Genomic DNA, 21,127 nt, shown 5'->3' with positions numbered 1-21,127 from the left:
TTGGTTTTTGGAAATAGTCTCACTCTATAGCTCAGGCTGGCCTAGAATTCATTAGGTAGCCCAGGATGGCCTCAAACTCCTAGCAGTCTCCTGCTCAGCCTTCCAAATGCTAGGTTTACAGGCATGAGTCACCTCACCCAACTCCCCCCCCCTTCTCCTTCTTAAACAAATTTGAGTTACATTATTTGAACACAGAACCTGACCAGATTTGTGTGTGCCTGGTGTATAATCTGGTATAACATGATTGGTCTATTTTAATTAGAAAGTTCATTTCTGAGGATAATTGTGTTGCTAGTCTCAACGTAAGTTATTGGTGATTTTTGTTTTACTATCTTCAGTAAGAGAAACTGTACTTTGAGTAGTGCTTTGTTCCAGATATTCAATTAGTCACAAGCTGAAGTCCTTATATTAACTGTTCTTACCTTTAGGGAGGCCAGTGTCTTGAATGGGATACTTGTCTGACTGCAGAAACGGACAAAAGCAGAGAGTTATTTTTAAACGTCAGTTTTGAGATCAAAGTGAACAGAGAGCTTTGTGTTGGGTTTCAGAGGCAGGCTGGGGTGAAGCTAGCTTATCGGCAAAGTGCCTGCCTCGAATGCAGAAGGCCCCAGGTGCTGTCCCCGGGATTGCAGCATGAAGCAGAATTAAACCTTCCAGGTCTTTAGCCTCTGGCTTATTAGCAGGCCTGACTCACTGTTTTCCTTCTGAGTTGATATCAGAGTCAACGACAGGTTAATGTTGGAACGTGAAGCAGAATAATTCCCCCTCTTAACTTCCTTGGCTCTGACCACCAAACCACACTTCCTCTCTTCTCTGTTGTGCTATTCTTCCTCTCAACTTCCTGCAGCTTTATGCTCAGATTTTGTCTTGGTGCATTCTTAGAGTGCACGTCTCTTCTCACCATTTCTGTGATGCACATGCCACATGTGTGTGTTCTGGACAATAGTCACTGCTATAGACTCTGTCCTGGGTTTGAATCCTGGGACAGGACTCCGTGTTTGATAGTCTCAATGTTGAAAGGGGGTTAACTAAAACTGTCTAGTATTAAAAGTTGACACCAAACAAAGTCCTAGGAACATCTAAGGAGGTCACTGATGGTCTGCATGAAGCAAGAAAAGGATCTAACACAATTTTGTTGCTGTTTCAGAGAAGGTATCATGTAGCCCAGGCTGGCTTCAAGCCTGTTATATAGCTGAAGATGACTGTGTACTACTGCACACTACTAATCCTCCTGCCTCCACCTACAAAGGGCTAGGTTGCATGTATGCAGCACTTTACTGAGTTTAGGTAGTGCCGAGGATTGAACCCGGGGTTCCACGCATGCAGGGCAGGCTCTCTGCTCACTGAATCACATCCCCAGCAGAAGAGCTAACACTGGTTCTCGGCCTGGAAATGATGATGCCACGGAGGGTACCACATGTAAGATGTGCATCTTTGGCAAACCTCACTTTGGAGTTTCTGATCTCTCCTATAAATACTTGGTGAGCACAGTGTGATCTAAAAAGGCATAAGGAGTCCAAACTTGCCACCTACCATGGCAAAGGATAAAGTGCTGGGGTCCGTGTCCTCCACTGGCTCCTTTGCCATGTGATCTGGGGAGATAGAAATGGACAGGATTGTAATTGAGATAAAAGCACAAATTAGCTCCCTGACATTTTTACATCCGAATGAGCTTCCTTTTTCGGGCAATATAAATGTACTGTTAGTCACTTGTATGGTCAAGAGAGACCTGCTCTTGTTACTTCAAGGAAGAGAGCAAGGAGAAGAAACAGAAAAACAAAACCATGATACTCAGGACTTCTAAACAAACAAACAAACAAACAAACAAACACAAGTTACTTAAAAACATGTTCAAATACTGGGACTTACGACCAATGACAAATTATACAAACATCATACCAATCCCTGCAAGTGTTGCATATGTGTTTAGGCCAAGGGATAACCTGAAGTGTTGTTTGCAACAGTTCTCTACTTTCTTATTTTATGAGCTGGGTTCTCTCAGTAGTCTGGAACTCACCAAATAGGCTCCTCTAGTGCTTAGGTTGCAAGTAGGCACCACTACAGCTGGCTTAAAAGGTTCTTAAAAGGTTACATTGGTTCTGGGCCCAAATTTAGGGCCTCAAAACATTTACTGACCAAACTATCTCCCCAGGTACCAATGACTCTACCTGTTTAATTGGATGTAAATTTATTTAAGGATTTTATTCTGAATTCTGTATATTTACTTATTTCCTAGTCTCTGTGACTTGCTATTTATTTATTTATTTATTTATTTATTTATTTATTTTTATTGAAAGAAAAAGTCCTTTTAAGAGGCTGGAGTGATGGCTCAGTAGTGAGAAACATTTAAGACTCTTGCAGTTTGGTTCCCAGCACCCACTTGGAAGCTCATAACCATTTATAATGCCAGTTCTAGGGGATCTGACATCCTCTTCTGGCTTCTTCAGGTACCAGGCACACATATGGTGAACTTATATACATGCCTTAAAAACACTCATAAAATAAACAAATCTAAATTTTTTTCCTTTTTTTATATTTTTTATGTTTTTTTTTTAAGATTTATTTATTTTATGTATATGACTACACTGTAGCCATCTTCAGACACACCAGAAGAGGACGTCGGATTCCATTACAGGTGGTTGTGAGCCACCATGTGGTTGCTGGGAATTGAACTCAGGACCTCTGGAAGAGCAGTCAATGCTCTTAACCGCTGAGCCATCTCTCCAGCTCCCAAATCTAAATTTTTAAAAAAATAATTTTAAAACATTAAGCTTCTTGGACTGGGGAGGCAGCTCAGCAGATAAATCATTTGCCATGTGAGTGTGAGGATCAAAGTTTGAGTCCCCAGAACCCTTATAAAAGCCAACCAGTATAACTGCTGTTATCCCAGCCTTGAAGGGGCAGAGACAGAGAGGATCCCCAGAGCAAGTTGGCTAACCAGACTAACTGAAATTGGCAAGCAGAAGGTTCAGCAAGAGACCCTTCTTAATGAATAAAGGGGTGACCCTCCCCCAGTGAACCAAGGGAAGACCCTTCCTCCATAAATAACATAGAAGAACAATAGAAGATGTTTCTCAACATTAACCTTAGGCCTCGACATGCACACGCACACATGCCTATACATAAAACAAAACAAAACACATATACACATAAACATACCACATACACATGGGGGGAAATGGCTTGTTTCTGAGACAGGCTGAAACGGTCTTCAGCGGTCTTCTCAACCTTCCCAGTGCTGCTACCCTATAATACAGCCCCTCATCTTGTGGTGACCTCCAACTGTCAAATTGTTTTTGTTGCTACTTCATAACTGTAATTTTGCTACTGTTATGAATCATAAATAAATGTCTGTGTTTTCTAATGGTCTCAAGCAGCCCCTGTGAAAAGATTATTTGACACCCCTGAATGGGTAGTGACCCACAAGTTGAGAACTGCTTGTCTAGAAGAAACATGCATTAACACCTATACAAGGATTCTCCTATAAATAAAAAAAAAAAAAATGCGGGACAAGAGACAACCTCTGGGATTGGTGGTGGTATGTGCCTGATTCCAGTACTTGGGAACTGAGGCAGGGGGATGTGAGTTTGAGGCTAGTCTGAGCCATATAGTCTAAAACGTAAATAAATAAAGGTTTGAGGAAAAAAGGACATAAGAGGGGGATGACTGTGGCAGGAGCAACGTCACCCGCAGCATCCGTGCGGAGCAAGCAGGGCTGCTAACAGAAGAGAGCACAGCCAGTGTGTCAGAGGCCTGGACCCTCATCTGCACTCCTGTTGAATTTGGGTAAACCTTGAGGTGTGCCTTGGGGGAGACTCTAAATAACCTCTGATGAGGCCTACGGCGGCGTGATGTTGGCGTTAGATGGGCTTTAAGCCGCCTACACCCTGGACTCTTCCTCTGATACATGAAATTAAATTCAGGTCCTCTGGTTCCTGGATGCCACAAGGCCCGATGGTCACTATTCAGGCTAGACATGGAGGTTGGTTGTACTGGGCAGCTGACCCTCTTCTCCTCAGAACCTCACCGACGACTGTGATATGAGAAGGGTGATCTGGGAGAGCTTGAAACCAGAAGAGCTTTTGCTGGTTTGCTTTCTGAAGCTCAAGAAGTTCCCAGAAAACTCAGGAGAGGCGCATTGTGAATTAAGGCAAGAGGTATGTTCAAGTCTTTTGTTGTTATTTTTGTTTTGTTTTGGTTTTGGAGATAGGTACCCATAGGGTCTCCTGATCCACCTGTCTCTACCTCCTCAGTGCTGGCATGACATTAGTCTGACATTTCTCCTCGGTTTGGAGGGTGCTGGGAGTGAAATCCGGGGTCCTTGAACCTGGCACTCACTCCCCCTGCTGAGCTACACTTTCAGCCTCTGCATTCTTATTTTCATTCTAAATGCTCTGACTGCCTTGGCCTTTGCTGTACACTAGGCTGTAGCTCTTTTTCTTACGTCTGTCAAATGTGTTCACAGACCTGGGTTCATGGTGGTGCCCCACTCACTACCTCTGATCCAGTGCCTTCTCCCAGCAGCTGTTTTAGGTCAGACCCAGCTGCTTTTGTTCTCACAGGCCCAGAGTTGTGTGTGCCAAGGAGGTCGTATGGGGGAGGGCTGTTCCTGGTTATTTGAGACAGATCTAGAAGTAGAAAGTCTTTTAAAAGCCTTACCTGGAGGCCTTGAAGTTGAATGTTTACAATATGATTAAGTATAAAATCAAATCGTTTATCTAAAGCTTGAGAATGTTTGTTTTTACAAGCCCCAGGTATCAGCAGGTTGAGCCCACAGGCAACGCTCCAGTGCCAGATGGGATGTGAGGCACCAAGGGGCCTGAAACAGAAAGGGGGGATATGTGAGCCCCAAAGAGGGCATAGCTAGATCTTTTCTGGGCTGATAGGGACATTCCCCTGCCCCAGCTGTCACCCACTGTCTGGCTAAGTTTCCTTTCCAGAGTTGCCTCAACCACTCCAAACAAGCTCAGATCACCCATCAGCCTGCAGCTACCTGATGCATTAGCTGATGTTCCTTCCTCACAAGTACCTTCTAGAGAGTTCTACCTGGCAAACCTATGCATGGGAGTCCCTGGGAGGGTACCAGAGACCCTCAGCACCCTGATTCAAATGAGAATGAGAAGTCCACATCATCCCTCAGAATCTCTGGACCACATATCCGTTACCTGTTATATTAGGAGTTAAAGAGAGTCAGGTGTGATAGCACATTTCTAAAAGCCCAGCAGTCCAGAAATGGAGGCAGGTGGATCATGAGTTCAAGGCCAGCTAGGCTACATATAGACCACCCTGAGCTATATATAACAGAATATATCTCAACAAAAGAGTGACAGTGAAAGAACAGTCTCTGGCAGTGACTATGGGAAGTCCCAGAGTGAAAGGCGTCTTGAAGCTAGAAGTGTCTAGCCCTGTAACCTGAAGAAACAGTTAGAAATTCTCCTTCCCTTATGTCTGCTCTGCACCACACTACGTGTACAGTCTGTGTGATATCTTGACATATGTGTGTTGTTTTCTCCCCTCAGATCCTGCTTGAAAGTCCTTTCCCAAGGCAGGCCATCCAAAGCCAACCTCTTCCACCTCAGTCTGGGAGCTGTACATCAAAAATTCTCCAGCCTACCTCATCTGATCTTGTGTTTGAGAAGGGTCTCTTACTGGGGGGTGTGGGGTGGGGGGTGAGGGAAGGGCCTCAACTGACATATTCCTGAGGACCAAGGTTCTTGGCATTAGAACAGCCTCTTTGTCAGCTCATATTTTCAACACACAGGGTTGTTCTGGCTTCGATCAAGCTCCTACAAGGAAATCTCCTCATAAACTCAAGAAGAAGCATTTGGCTGGAGGATCAGTTGGTAGGTAGACTTCTTGCCTAGCATCCGCAAAGCCTGGGGTTTTATGTATACTGGGTTATACATAAACCCAGTATAGTCGTGAGTGCCTATAATCACAGCACTCTGGGGGTGGAAGCAGGAAGGTCAGGCTCTCAAGGTCATCCAACATAGCTAGCTCAAAGACAACCTGAGCTACAAGCGCCCTGGCTAGCTAAGCATATGGACACCTGGATGGCGGCACCCAGAGAGGACTGGGAAGCTTCACACCCCTTCTTCCCCCATGGCCCACTTTGACTGTCCGTCTCCTTTGAAGAATCCTTTAGGGGTTGGAGGAGATGGATAGCTCTGTGATAGAGCAATGGGTTCCATCCATCCCATTACCACAAAAAACAAACAGAAAAAATAGTAAAGGTTAGGAAACATTTTTTTCTAAGCTGATTGGAATTGTCAGAGGCACAGATTCATCAATATGGGGCAGGGAATCTTAGGGAAGGTGGCAGTCTTGGGGACAGGTCCTCAACCTGTGCAATCTTCTACTGCTTCCTTGTAGTATCAGGATTAAGCTGGATGAGAGGAACCCCCTGGTGGTGTCCTCTGACCCCTGCTTACTGAGGAAGGGACCCCAAACCTTTCATGATCACATAAATGGCTTGTGTGACAGAACCTCAGCTAAGCCTTGCAGCCATCCTCAGAAAGCTGAGTACCCTCTTGTCCACAGTGCTCGCTCTTCCCACTGTGAGCTCTCCACTGTGTGTGCCCAAACTCATGGATACACAGAAGAGGCTTTGAGTCTAAGACCTCCAGCTTGGCTGGGTTTGGTTTTGTTTATTTGTTTGTTTGCACCAGAAGCTTTTAGAAGTGGCTTAGGCCTAGTTTACCAGACAGACTCCGCTGGAGATATCATCATGCCCAGACTTGTCTTATTAATTTTCAATTAAACTTTTCATTTTTTAGTATTTATTTATCTATTTATTTGTGTGAGCACGCACATGTCATCCTACACATGTGGAGATTGGAGGACAACTTTGGTGGAGTTGGTTCTCTCCTTCCATCTTTATGTGCGTTAAGGGGATTGAACTCAGATCACCAGGCTTGTGCAGGAAGTGCCCTTACTCCCTGAGCCATCTCACTGGCCCCATATCCGCTTTTTATAAAGACTTCTCCATATTGGCAAGCGATCTACTCTTATGACTCCAATTTAACTAGATTACCTCGGTTAAAAACTCAGTTCTCGAAAAAGGTTGTGTTCTGAGGTTGACGTCAGCCTATCACCTTCTGACGTGATGGGGTTAGAACGTTGACATAGCTTTTCAAAGTTCAGTCCACATTCTACTCCCCATCCCAATCCCACCCCTTTGGAGAACACTCCCTCTCCCCCAAAGACTTAGTTGTTGTAACAGCGACTCTAAATCTAAAATCTCATCTACTCATCCTTAACTCAGGGGTCTAACCTCACCTCCAGAGTCATCTTGAGAGGGGAGGAGCCACTCAGCACCCTGAAGCCTCTACAGGAGGAACCAGCCGTAGTGTCCAAAACAAGAACAAAGTGGCATCTCCCTTTACCTAGCACATCCTGGTCTCAGGAACTTTAAATATCTCCAAAGATGTCTGTTTGGAGAAAATAATCAGGAATCATTTTTCAGCTCCCAGTTCCCCCGGCAAGAGTGGGGCCCTTTGTTCGATCCATTGCCGAACTGATGGTGACTCTTTGAACTTGGGATTTCAGAGGCAAGGGTTTTTTTTTCTTCTTTTCTTTCTTTCTTTTTATTCCTCCCCTCCCCCCAAGCTTTCTCTCACCCACAGCTGTTTTCATTCCTGCTTGTAAAGATTCAGGATCACAGACACTCTCAAAGCCGCAGAAGGGTGCTGACAGTTCCCTTCTCTTCCGTCATGTGACTGAACTAGCTGGGGGAGGGGCCTGTGTCAACCCAGTGTGTTCCTATGGGGTCCTTGGAAAGTGGCCTTCCCTACTGACCCAGTGCCTAGAATCAAACCAATCAGGGAAGAGATGAAAGGGCGTGGGGGGGGGGAATTCAGAAGTTGGGAGAGTATATGAAAAGTTAGGAAACATTGTAAATAAAAGAAGCAGGCCTAGTAAGCGCAAGCTTGTCATTCTGAACTCAAGGTCGATGTGCATAAACTGAGGGCTGGGGATGTAGCTCAATGATAAGCCACTTGCCCAGCATGTGCAAGGTCACAACTTCCATTTCCAGTATACCTCCCCTACCAGGACTGTAACAAAAATAAGAAAAATAAAATGAAGGACATATTAGGAAACCCCACAGAGTGGGAGATAGGAAAATCATGAATGTCCACCCACTACACACTTGCTCCTTGTGGTGGTGCTGGAGAAAGTAGCAGGGTGGACCAGCTTTGCACACACGGCTGATTCTGGAAGTGGTTTACTCTGGATCTGGCCAGAACTCATGCATACATATAGGAGAATAAGGAAGGGCTGAGGACAGGTGAGTCACCTTGTGGGTGATGGCCAGGACCAGGACCAGAGTTCACAGAATATGTACAGGGAAAGAGGGATCTTGAACAGAGGGAAATCCTTCCATGACACCATGATGCTTAGGTAACAAGGTGTCCCACCTTCTTACCTGTGCGTTTCTTGTTCTGTCTTAATATCCATACAACATGAACAGTCAGATTTAGTCGCATTTGACAGACAATGGCAGATCAGTGACGGTGTCAAGTTGAGATTGACAGCTCCCCCTCACTAGCTCTGCCGTCATCTTTCCCTGAGACCTCAAGCATCTTGTGAAGTTCTTCACTATGCAGGTTGGTTTTTGTTTGTTTGTTTTTGTTTTTAATTTACTTCATGGGGACTGGAGAGATGGCTCAGTGGTTAAGAGCATCAGCTCCTCTTCCAAAGAACCTGGGTTCAATTCCCAACACCCACATGGCAGCTCACGATCATCTGTAACTCTAGTTCCAGAGGACCCATTGCCATCTTCTGGCTTCTGAGAGGACCAAGCACACAAGTTGTGCACATAAACAGAATGCCCCTGCACATACACATAAGACAATTTTTAAAAAATCAACGTCACACCCTGGGAAGATGACTCAGTGGCTAAGAGTACTTGTTGCTTTTTCAGAGGACCCAGAATCCACACGGTGGCTCACAATTATCCATAATTCCAGTTCCAAGGAATCTGACACGAACATCCATACACATAAAATAAAATCAATAAATCTTTTAAAAAGTTAGTTAATTTCACAATACAGCATAATAATATATTTCTCTCTCTCTCTCTCTCTCTCTCTCTCTCTCTCTCTCTGTCTCTGTGTGTGTGTGTGTGTGTGTGTGTGTGTGTGTGTGTGTGGTGTGTTTCAGAGAGAGACAGAGACAGATTAAGAATTGTACCTAGGGACCAAGCAAGTGCTCTCTACCACTGAGATGTACATCTCAACTATGTGCGTGAAGGAACAGATTTTTTGGTTTGGTTTTTGTTTGTTTGTTTTTTCACTTTGCAAGGTGAACTTAGTTGACACGTTTCACTTGATGAATAAGTTCCTCAGAAACAAATATGGAGAGACCTTTGTTTTTCCCCACCCACAGTTTGAAGCAATTGCCTTAAATTCTGTTTCACTGTTCATCCATTCATATCTCCACTCAGGGGAGTGAAACGTGTTTACACAGGGCTCTGTGTGTACTCAGTAATGCAGTGGGAGTCAGGGAAGAGCTACAGGCAAGACAGACTTGGGTTCTAGATGGAGCTCTCTTTCCAATGAAGAGAGTAGCGCTGGCTATATTTAGAATCTTGAAACAGTGAAAGGAAGGTTCCAGAAGAGCTGAGCGTGGTCTTGTGCTGAATCCAGGTCATCTTTAAGGAGAAACAGGAGGTAGCAGGTAGCCAAGGATGCAGAGAGCTTTCCAGACAGTCAAAACAATCTTCCCAGGGATCAGAGCCCAGGACACAGGAACCTTTCAAAGGAAAGAAAGGAGGCAGTGTGGCTGTCATGCCTAAGGCAAGTGACAAAAGGTATTGGAAGGACAGATAAAGATGTGTTAGGATGGGTGGCCTGAGAATTTTTCCAGAAGTGAGCCTAAGCAGGGTGACAGAATATGACCCATGAAGAATTTACTCTGACCATTGACAGGAAGCATACATCAGCATGGAAACCCCAGTTGAGAAGTGGGTGTAGAAAACCAGGAGAAAGAGCATAGTCTGAGGTGGAGAGGTGAAATTTTCAGTCTTTGAACTCATTATCACCAGCTGTGTTTGGACTTTGGAAATGGAAGAGCCAGGTAGGACATACAGATGGAAGTGCACATGTGTCAAGACATGTATAACATGAAGGAATCTTTTTGATTGATAGACTCCTAGAATGGGAAAGGATATTCTTAGCATCTCCTAGGCCTGAATTATGTTCTTCACCATTCTCTGCCAAAGGGACCCCCTAAAGGAGGCCTCCTTCCTCTTTGTGAGGAGCCCCATTCCAGCTCACCCTCCGAGAGTTCACCGAGAGGTTTGGGTTCTACTTGGTGAAGTGAGACTGCCTATAGGACACCCTCTGTTGACCTCAGTTCACACATTGAGATCTGGTTTGATGCTCTCTTTACTGCAAGTTGTGGGCATTCATTCTAGATGGGCCAAGCTAATTAAGACCATAGCCGCAATTCTAGTCCTAGAATGCTGTAACTGTCTCCAAAGTTCACGTATCTACTGGCACATACACATGGCTGTGTATGTGTGTCTGTGGTTATGTGTATATGATCATGTGGGTACAGTGCACACATGTGTGTACAGACTGGAAGTTAACTTTGGATGTCTTCCTCAATTACTTTGTGTGTGTGTTTGTGTGTGTATGTGAGCACACACGTGTGCATGCATGCATGCACACACAATGTATATGTACATGTATGCAGGTATTTGCATGTGTATGCATGGAGGACAGAGGACTATGCCAAGTGTCATGCTTTATCATTCTCTACCTGCTTGAGACAGGGCCTCTCACTGAACCTGGAGCTAAGCTGGTGGCCAGCAAGCCCCAGAGATCTCTCCACCCCACCCTCCACAGCCCTAGCATTGAAGGCGTGGGTGCCATGGCTAGGTTTTTATGTAGGTGCTGAGAATTTAAACTCAGATTAGAACCTAGGTTCTCATCCTGGAGCAGCAAGTGCTCTCTGCCTGCAGAGCCATTTCCCCAACCTCGGTCCACATTTTTCTTTGAGACAGAGGCTCTCGCTGAACCTGCGACACATCTGTTTGCTTTGGCTGGCTGGCCAGTGAGCTCCAGGGGTCTGTTTTCCTCAAATGGTCCTCTGACCACTGGGTTTCCAGATGGGTGCCACCATGCCTGACTTTAAATATGGATGTTGAAGATCAGAATGCAAGACCTCATGCTTCCTTACTTGCCTGCTTGGCAGGCACTTCACTAACTGAACCATCTCTTTGGCCCCACCCCCAGGCTTTTAATACTGGTGTTACTGTTGAACTGGTTTCCACCCCCCATTTTCTCTGACTCAGTCATGTTGAGAGGCAGGCAGCTCAGGCAAATGTTACCTGTATTCTTCTTATCCAGTGAATTCCCCCCATCTACTAAGTCTGAGACCATTATGACTAAAAGCAGCCCCAAACACCCCTTGATATCTTATTAATACAGTTCTCAGCATGAGAGGGACAGCGTTATAGTAGCAGGCACCAGGCACCGGATGAGAGAATTGTTCCTTTAATTCCCCCTTCTGTTCTTGCAAACAATGGGAGGGCTGGCCAATTCTGTTTCAATTGATAGCCTGTAGAGTGTGCCACATTTGAATAATTTAGTTCTTTCTTTGATGTCACCAGTAAACAGTCCCCTCCCCAAACCAGCACTTCAAGACGTCAAATCAAAATGGCCATTGGGCTTCTAATCTTCTGGCCACTGCCAGACGCGGTATCTTCTCCTCAGATCAAACCATTAATCGGGGCTGAGCCCTTGAACTCTCTCTGCTCCAGCTCAAGAAATGAAATACGAAAAACACAAGCATCACATCGATCCCAGCAGTCCGGTCCGGTTCTGTGTGGCTCTCACCAGAGCCCACAACCTCACCAAAACCAGAGAAAGACCTAGTGTACTACTCAGAGGGACACATCATCCATTCATCCACAAACGCTGATGGAGTTTGTAGCTAGGTTACAGGAGGACAGAGGAACTCCCTGGAAGTTGACGTTTAAAGAGATTTTCCTTCAATGCAGGGAGAAGCGATAGAAAAATCTAGATGGTGGCCTCAGCGATACCAAAGCACAACATTTTTAATGTACTACTGGGACTAGAGACCTCCACAGGTGGGGATTGCGCAGGTGGGCTCAGCTTCGTGGTATAATAGTTTTATAATAATAGACAGTATAATAGTTTCTAAAACGGCTCAGAAAGGTTAAGACTTGTACAGAAGCAAAAGCATCTCAGCAAAGTCAAGCCAGGAGGGAGAAGAGTGGAAAGCAAGGGAGAACCTGGAAGGAAGGGGATGGGTGCAGAATCCTCCATCCTGTGTTCTTTTCTACCAAAGGTTGGCTGACTTGTTTCAACCCGGCACCCGTGTAACCCAGAACAAAAGCGCTCTGCCGGGCCTCTGCGTGGGGAGAGGGACCACGCACACCTTGCAGTGTGCAGGAAGCAAGCAATCAGCAGCTGCTCACAGAGGGGCAAACACAGGGGTGGGATTGGGAGCGGTAGGACGCGTGCCACAGCTGTTCCCATCCAGCCCTACACACATCTGCCGCGAGCCCTGGTGTCCAAAAATGCTCTCAGGGAGTAACTGAAGTTTAGTCTCGCAAATCCAGCTGGTGGTCACACCCCAAGTGAGGGCGCGGCACCTTGCCACTTTACCTGAGCGCAGAGGGTCATCCGGAGAAGCCATGAAGACCGGGAGAGGACAGATGAGTGTCCGAGCAGGGGTGGGCAGTCTCTGGGACCCCCGAGAACAGCAGGATCGCCGGGACCCGACCTCCTGCCGTGGCAAAGCGCGACTCTCTCTGCGCTCTGCCCTGCTGCTCCTCCTCCTCCCTTTTCTCCTCCTCTTGATCTCTGCCACTTCTTCCTCGTGCTCACTTCCTGCAATTAGCAAAGCCCCTTCCCGGTGCGAGCGCCTTTCTAGAACTCTGGAGAGGATCCCGTGGGTTGCAATTGGGCACCAGAGGACCCTGCGGGGTCCCCGGAGCACGTGTCCTGCCGGTACCTAGGGTGTAGAACGCTGGTCCCACCACGGGGGTCCCACGCGATCGCAGCTGGAAGGGCCTTTCAGCTAGCCTTGCACTGGCTGCTGCACGCGCGGGTGGCTTACCCGGTTCCTAATCTCGCCCTCAGCTGGGACACGAAAGCGCTCCCAGCGTGCTCCTTGCACAGGCCCGGGCTGAGACGCCTGCCGGCGATTTGATGTTTGAACAGTTTCCTAATCTTCAGGCAGCCTGAACGGCGGCATGACTGCACATGCTAGCACTTTCTATTTTGATGTTTCTTTGGCATTAGTTACTGCCTGACCTCCTGGGTGAGCACTACACAAAGGAGCGGGAAGAAAAGCCAGTCGTGAGGTCTCTGGTTCACTCCTCTGAAAGAAAAAAAAAAAACAAAACCCAAAAACACAGTGTAGAGTTCTGTTAGAAATGTGAACCCATTGGCCCGTAAAAGAATTAAGATTTAGTTTAAATGGGATTTTATTCTAATTAAGAGCAGAGACTCTGATCTTTTAAAATGGCTATATTTTATTTAAAAGTTTAAGTTTTCTCTTATTTTAAAATCATATGGGGGGGGAGATATGTACGGGTGAGCACAGTGCCTTCAGAGTCTAGAAGAGGGGTGGTAGCTCCCCTAAAGCTGGAGTCGCTGTGGGTTGCGGCCTTGCTAGAAACTGAAGTTGTGAAAGTGATAGCACTCTCCATGCAAAGCAGCCTCTCCTGCTCTAGTGGCTGTATCTTTCCTATCTGCATATACAAAGGTTACAGACCAGTTACATTGAATAGGAATCTCTGAAAGGAAGCGCATAATCCATATCTGCCCTTGGACATAAGCACAGAACTATAAAAAAGGGAGTTTAAAGGAGATGACAGCCAGGGATGTAGGTCAGTTATAGTGTCTGGCATGTATGAGCCCCAGCCTGATGACATATGTTGTAATCCCAGCACACAAGAGGCTGAGGATGGAGAGTAGTCTGGAGTTTGAGACCACCAAGAACTTTATGGTGTGAAGCTATATTAAAGAAGAGGAAGAAGAGGGGGAGGAAGAGAAAGAAAGAAAAGAAAGAGTATTTCAGTATTTACTGGACAATTTCATTAACAAATTACCCAATTCAGATTAAAAACTGAAAATTTCAGGGAAACAGCAAATGCCTATGTACCTTTGTGGTGACTCCCAGGCTGCTCTGTGGTTCTGAGGTGCATGGCACTCTTGGGGTTGGTTTGTAGTCTCCATAAGAGCCATGGAAACATGTGTCTTCCAAGAGGAGGCCACAATGGCTCAGGTAAGGAAGGGAAATTAATTTAGAAAGGGTATTTTCTCAGGGAGTCTATTTTGAGGTTTGGTCTGTGGTTCCTTCTGTATTTCACATGGAGATGGAATTCATTTCTGAGGTTTGGTTGTTAGAAACCACATATCAAGTTGGGCTGTCTTGTTAGCACAAGTTCTAGTGGTTTGTTTTTCAAAAGGACATGATAAGTGAGTTTCCTTACTTTACATCACCAGATAGACGATGATTTTAGAAATCTACAGTCTTTCTTTTTATGTGTGTGCACATGGGTGAGATGTGCCATGGAAGCAAATGTCAGAAGGTAACTCTCTCTTGCTGTGGGCCATGGGGTCAAACTCAGGTCACCAGGCTGGGAGGCTAGACCTTCCCTTACCTGCTCCCTTACCTGCTGAGCTTAGCACCCCCGTCTCTTTCTCCTATTATTATTATTATTATTATTATTATTATTATTATTATTTCTTCTTCTTTGAGACAGTCTCACTCTGTAGACCAGGCTAGCCTCAAACTCAAATCCACCCAAATGTTTCTGCCTCATGCTGGCTGGGATTACAGTTACCTTCCACATCTGACTAAGGTTAATTATTTTTAGCCTGTATGTTTTTATATGTGGAGATGTGTTTGCCTGTCTGCATGTTTGTGTGCAACATGTATGTAGTACCTTCAGAGGCCAGAAAAAGGGCTTCTGATTCCCTTGGTATTTGAGTTACAGTTGTGGCTGCTCAAACCCAGTCCAGTGCTCTTAACTGCTGAGATGTCTCTCCAGTTTAAGGTGAAATTTTTTCTGTTTTTTTTTTTTTTTAACAGTATTTCTCATCGTCTGAACTTCCCATGCGTTAGTATTCTGTCTAAACTCCACCTCCACAGTTATCTGCCAACAGCCAGGTATGCTCCTCCCCATAGTTACCTGGCAACAGCCAGGCAGGCCTGCCCACTATAAAAGGGGCTGCTTGCCTCCTCCTCTCTCTCTTACTCTCTTTCTCTCTTGCCTCTAGCTTCTCCTCGCCCTTCCTCCCTTCCCTTCCCCCTCCACGCCGGCCTCTACTTCTCTCCTCTCTCTCTCCTCTTTCTCCACCATCTCCCGTTTCTCTCCCCATCTTTGCCCTCTGCCCTGAATAAACCCCCTCCCCTTTGGAACCGTTTGGTCTGGTGTTGTCTGTTCCAAGCTGCGCGCTGAAGTCTAACACCATGCAATGCTCTTACTGTCACAATAGATGTCTCAGGACATCTAATATGGGAGCTTCTGTTGCTCCCAGAGAGTGTCCTACTTGGTAGTGGTGGTCACATGACCCTTCTAAAGTATTTTTTAAGACTTCTTTTTATTTGTGTGTGCATATGTATGGATATGTGTACGTGAGTGCAGGTGCCCTAAGAGGTGTCTGATTCCATTTATTTATTTATTTATTTATTTATTTATTTATTTATTTATTTTTAAAGAGACTTGTGGCCATGCCCAGCTTCTACGGGAGTGCTGGGGGTTTGAATTCATGTCCTTTTGTTCACTTGTGGCTGGGCATGGCCACAAATGCCAATAGAAGCAGGGAGATCCTGGAGCTTGCTGGCCAGCCAGCCTAACCAGAACAATGAGCTTCAATTCCAGAGAGACACTCTGGCTTAGGAAAGAAAGGAGGGAGGGAGGGAGGGAGGAAGGGATCAAAACGCATACCCACTGAACCATCTCTCCAGCTCTATTTTGTTGTTGTTTTGGGTTTTTTATTTGCTTATATATTGAGAAAGTCTCTCATGCAGCCCAGGCTGGTCTTAAATTCCCTACGGAGTTGAGGGTGACCTTGAGTTTTTAATCTTCCTGCCTCTGCCTCCAAGATTACAGGCACATGCTATACCCAGTATTGTTGCTTTGGAGATTTTTTAATCAACCTCCACTTGTCCTGTTCTGACTCGGTCATCTCAGAGTCAAACAGCTGACTTTGACTCCAGCATAAAAGAGAGGAAAAGAAGAAGCAGAGGGAGAAGGTGAAGGGAGAGGGCGGGAAGGGACGAGCAGGAGAATGAGGAAGACAGAGGAGTGATGCTGTAACTGTCATGTAAGTAGGTGGCTGTCATGTGATACATATTTCTCTTACAATTTAGCCTACTGAGAGCAGTTTCTTACTTCATTTTTTTAAAAATTAAAATATAATTACATAATTTTCCCTTCCCTCTCCCCTGTAAAACCGTCCCTTGCTCCCTTCTCACTTTCATGCCTCTGATTATTTTCACATGACCTTTTAGCGTTGCTTGAATGATTTCAGGGATGACCCCTTGATATTGGATAATCAATTCATGGACCCATCCCTAGGGAGACTATTTTTGCCAATCTCAGCATTCTTTAGTTGTCTTTAGCTCTTTATTTAGGAGTGGGGCCCTGTGAGATTTCCCCCTTCCACGTCAGCAGGTCTGTTGGTGTTGCCATTGTTCAGGTCTTGATTAGGCTGCCTTGTTGTTGAGGTATCATGGGTATAGCTTCCTTGTCATTTCTAGGAGACACAATCTCACAGCAGACTTAAGGTTTTTATTGTGCTTTCCCAACAAATATTTCAATATGTCCTGTTTTTACATGCCACGGACAAGGGGGTAGACGATAGCATCCAGTAGTGATTTTGAAAGGGATTGAACCCAGGGCCTTACACTGAACTGTACTCCTCCAGCTCTTATTTTAGTTTTTAATTTTGAGACAGAGTCCTGCTGAGTTACCCAGGCTGGCCTTGAACTAATACTGTAGCCTAGGCAGCAGTCCTGAACTTGTCATTCTCCTGCTTCAGCCCACAGAGATGCTGGGATGACATTCCTACACCACAAGACCTGAAAATATTTTCTTAAACGTGATTCCCCACACCAAACCAAACACTAAGCCCTGAAGCTTAAAAGGTGGCATATGGTTTAACAATGTGTATTGTTCTTTCAGAGAACCCTAGATTGGTTCTTAGCACCCATGTCAGATAGCTCGCAATTTCGTGTCTCTCCAGCTCCATGACCACCCAACATCTATCTCAATCCTCAAGGACATATGAACACCCTCTTTCTCCCTGTCTGTCTCTCTCCTGAGTTTTTATATTATAGCCAATGTCTATTACATGAAGTATAGAAAAAACTTTTGGTCTTTTTTTTACCCCACAAGTAGCTAGAGACAAAAATTATAACGGAAGTTTGGTAGGGTTTGTTTCGTTTTGTTTTTAATGGGGAAAGAACTGTCAAAATATGCTTTAGCTGGAACTAGTGGCCTGTGCCTATAATCCCAAAACTCAGGACTTAGAGTTAGGAAAATCACATGTTCAAGTCCAGCCCAGCTACCTAGCAAACTCTGCTTCAAAAAGGACAGAGGAGTGTGTGTGTGTGTGTGTGTGTGTGTGTGTGTGCTGGCTCTGGGAGATGGCTGAGTTAGTAAAATGCTCGTCGAACAAGCATGAAGACCCAAGTCAGAACATTAGAACCCACCTAAAGCTGGCTATTTAGCATCAAAACAGCAGGAGAACTTGTCTTCAAAAAGATAGAAGGTGAGGTTCTACATTCAAGGTCCTACACTCTTACTTCCATACATCTGTGTGTGTAACCCATGTACCTGAATTCAAAGAGAGAGATTAAAAACAACCAACCTAGCTGGGCAGTGGTGGCACACACCTTTAATCCCAGCACTTGGGAGGCGGAGGCAGGCGGATTTCTGAGTTCGAGGCCAGCCTGGTCAAAGAGTGAGATCCAGGACAGCCAGGACTACACAGAGAAACCCTGTCTTGAACCCCCCCCCCCCCAAAAAAAAAAAGAAAGAAAGAAAGGAAAGAAACCTGCTGGCCATTAGGGCCTAGAGAAGCCTCTGGGCAGAGCCTGGCCACTTGCCTACCTTAAGAGTTGCATAGTTTACAAAGTATACAAAGCTTAACAAAGGGAGAATCTATCTGCCCACAGCAGGGAGTTGACTCAAAAGGACTACAGATGCTGGCTTTGAGGCACTCCAGATGAGACTGAGTAGAAAACTCCTCACCCGCAATGAGAAAATGCTGGAACTTCTTGTTGGAGCGCCTTCCCTAATTTCTGAATCCATGAGGGTATGTATGCCAAGCCTGTCCTCTAATATGTTACAGGAAATCCCCTATGTCCCTACAGCCATAAGCTACCTTTTACAGTTCAAGATACTTTTACTTAGATCAGATCCTGTGAGGTGGCTAAATTTATTATTTTCTGTTGCTGTAATAAAACTCCATGACCAAGACAACTTATAGAAGGAAGAGTTTTCTGGGCCCAGTTCCAGAGGAGTAGAGTCAATGATGGCAAAGCAAAGGCCTGGCAGCAGGAGCAATGTTTACAGCTCTGAAGAGAAAGGTATCCTGGCAGTCAGGAGCCAAGGAATACCACAGAGTCACCACACAACAAGCCTCACTGTGTGGGAAAATCCAGGAGGGTTGCTGCCTCAGCTGGGCAAGAAGCAGCAGGGAACTGAGCAGAAGGCAGGCTTTATATAGGCATTTGGGGGGTGGGGCTTTCCAGGGTGGCCTGGGACTGGTGGGATTTTTGTGGCCTGACCTTGGGGCAAGCTTAGGGATTGGTGAGAATTTGTGGTCAGACTCTGGGGCAAGCTCAGAGATTGGTGGGATTCTGTGATCTGATCTTGAAGCAAGCTCAAGGATTTGGTGAGATTCTGTGGCCTGATCTTAGAACAAGCTCAGAGATTGGTGGGATTCTTTACCTTGGCTCTGGGCTTGGACTTGGGGTAAAATCAGAGTCAAGGTGTTTTTTCTCTGACCCTTTTACCCTGCAAGCAGGAGGCCGGGGACTCTTGAACTGCAAGCGGAGTAGAGAAAGCAAATCCCAACAGACAATAGTCATTAAATTCTTTTTTTTTTTTTTTTGTTTTTTGTTTTTTGTTTTTTGTTTTTTGTTTTTCGAGACAGGGTTTCTCTGAGTAGCCCTGGCTGTCCTGGAACTCACTCTGTAGACCAGGCTGGCCTCGGACTCAGAAATCCGCCTGCCTCTGCCTCCCAAGTGCTGGGATTAAAGGTGTGCACCACCACTGCCCGGCGGCCAGCAGGTTTCTAATAGCTATAACTAAGGAATCTGGAGAGTGGTCCCTCCTTATAAGAAAAGAAATCCTACCAATCCCTGTGCTTGCCCCAAAGATCAGGCCACATAATCTCTCCTGTCCCAGGCCATCCTGGAAGGTCCCCTCCACCAAGAACCCCAATATAAACTCTGTGTTCTGCCCAGTCCACTCTCCCAAGCAGAGGCAGCCACTGTCCTGGGTTTTCTCCTGTCAATAAATCTCCTTTTAGGTTTGTTGTCTGGTGTGACTTTGTGGTATTCCTTGGCTCTCAACTGCCAAGAATCTTTTCCCATTGAGCTTTAACACTTACAATGGCATCCTGGTTTTCTTGTGGGAAGTAACTGTCCCATTCAGTCCGTGGCTTTTGGTAGTACAGATGGTTAGTGGCCAGCTCACCACAACCTTGTGTAGAGGCAGACACAGTAAGAAAAGAAGGTAGATAAGCTAATCTTTCCAATACACTGTAATTTTTAAGAATTGTGAATGTGGTATCTGTGTCTGTGTGTGCACACACTGTAAGGGTTGCAGCTCTGAAGGGAAAAAAAAGTCTCAAGGAGGAATTGTCTAGAGCAGGTTGACCTGTGGCATGCTGGTAAGCACTTCTTTTCCCAGGTTTCATTGATGTGGGAAGACCCCCATCCACTGAGGGTGGCACCATTTCCTAGGCAGGTCGTCCTGGAGTATACAAGAATGAAGAAAGCTACCTGAGCCCTAGCATGTAAGTGTGTAGGCATTCATATCTCTCTGCCAGCTATAATGGACTCGAACATGGGACAGTTAGCTGAAATAAATCCTTTCTTCCCTAAATCGTAGGGTGTTTTGTTTTCATTGTATTTTTATTTAATCACCACAACAGAAATGAAACTGGGACAGTGGTGGACAGTATCACCCCTTGACCCCTGACCCCAAGAAGTGGCAGTTGACTTTGTCACCATTTCTCAGGACATGACTACAGTAAGACAATGGGCTAAGAAGATAGGGGAAACATCTATGGGGAATTGGGAGTGGCTTTTGGACAAACTGTCAAAGACACAAAGCTGGTGGTGGAAGAGGTGAAGCAGAGGGAAACATTTTGGAGGACCTATGCTATAGAGAGCCTTGAGCACCAGGCAGAAGCATGCAGGACTAGTTTGTAGACAACAGGAAGTCAGGAAGCTGGGTTTTTAGAGCGGCAGAAGAAAATTGGTGTTTTGGGAAGATTAGTTTGGCAGCTGTGTGTAGAGGCGGACGGAGTAAGAAAAGAAGGTAGGCAGGGTAATCTTTCCAGTACACTGTAATTTTTAAGAATTGTGGGTGTGGTATCTGTGTCTGTGTGTGCACACACTGTAAGGGTTGCAGCTCTGAAGGGAAAAGCTTCCTCTACAGAAGTGTTACAGCAGCTCTGGCTGCTGCAGGGGAAGGTTTCCCCAGTGAAAGTGTTACAGCTCTGTTCCTGCAGGGGAAGGTTTCTCCAGCTAAAGTGTTAGAACTCTGCTCCCACAGGGGGAGGGGCTCCCCAGTGAAAGCTCTGCTCCCAGAGGTAGCCTGGCAGTCAGGAGCCAGAGAATACCACAAAGTCACACTGCACAACAAACCTCACAAGATATTTATTGGGAGGGAAAACCCCAGGAGGGTGACAGGCTCTGCCAGTAGGGACTTGAGCAGAAAGCAGGACTCCTGCACAATTTCATGGGAGTTGGGAAGAACTTTCTGGAATCACCTGGGATTGGAAGAATTATGTGGCTTAATTTTGAAGCTCGAGGATTGGTGGTGTTTTCTGTTCAGTGACTTGTGGGTTTCTGTGGCAAACTCAGGAATTTTTTTTTTTTTTTTTTGTCCTGGGTTTTG

The 21,127-nt window shown here is 45.7% G+C and overlaps 1 protein-coding gene across 1 annotated transcript in view; it reads right to left on the bottom strand.

The window, feature by feature from the left end:
- Window positions 1-12,773, bottom strand: part of Edaradd (EDAR associated death domain) — a 42,523-nt gene extending 29,750 nt beyond the window's left edge. Inside the window, exons 1-3 of the mRNA XM_028769927.1 lie at window positions 12,639-12,773; window positions 1,534-1,592; window positions 423-462 (exon numbers count right to left, since the gene is read on the bottom strand). Coding sequence (XP_028625760.1) covers window positions 423-462; window positions 1,534-1,592; window positions 12,639-12,669 — 130 coding nt within the window. The 5' untranslated portion in view covers window positions 12,670-12,773. The remainder of the gene's footprint in view (window positions 1-422; window positions 463-1,533; window positions 1,593-12,638) is intronic.
- Window positions 12,774-21,127: the final 8,354 nt, after the last annotated feature.

Source organism: Grammomys surdaster, unplaced genomic scaffold, assembly GCF_004785775.1.
Source record: "Grammomys surdaster isolate TR1022 unplaced genomic scaffold, NIH_TR_1.0 194, whole genome shotgun sequence".
Lineage (NCBI taxonomy): Eukaryota > Metazoa > Chordata > Mammalia > Rodentia > Muridae > Grammomys > Grammomys surdaster.
This window is presented reverse-complemented; position numbering and strand designations above follow the sequence as displayed.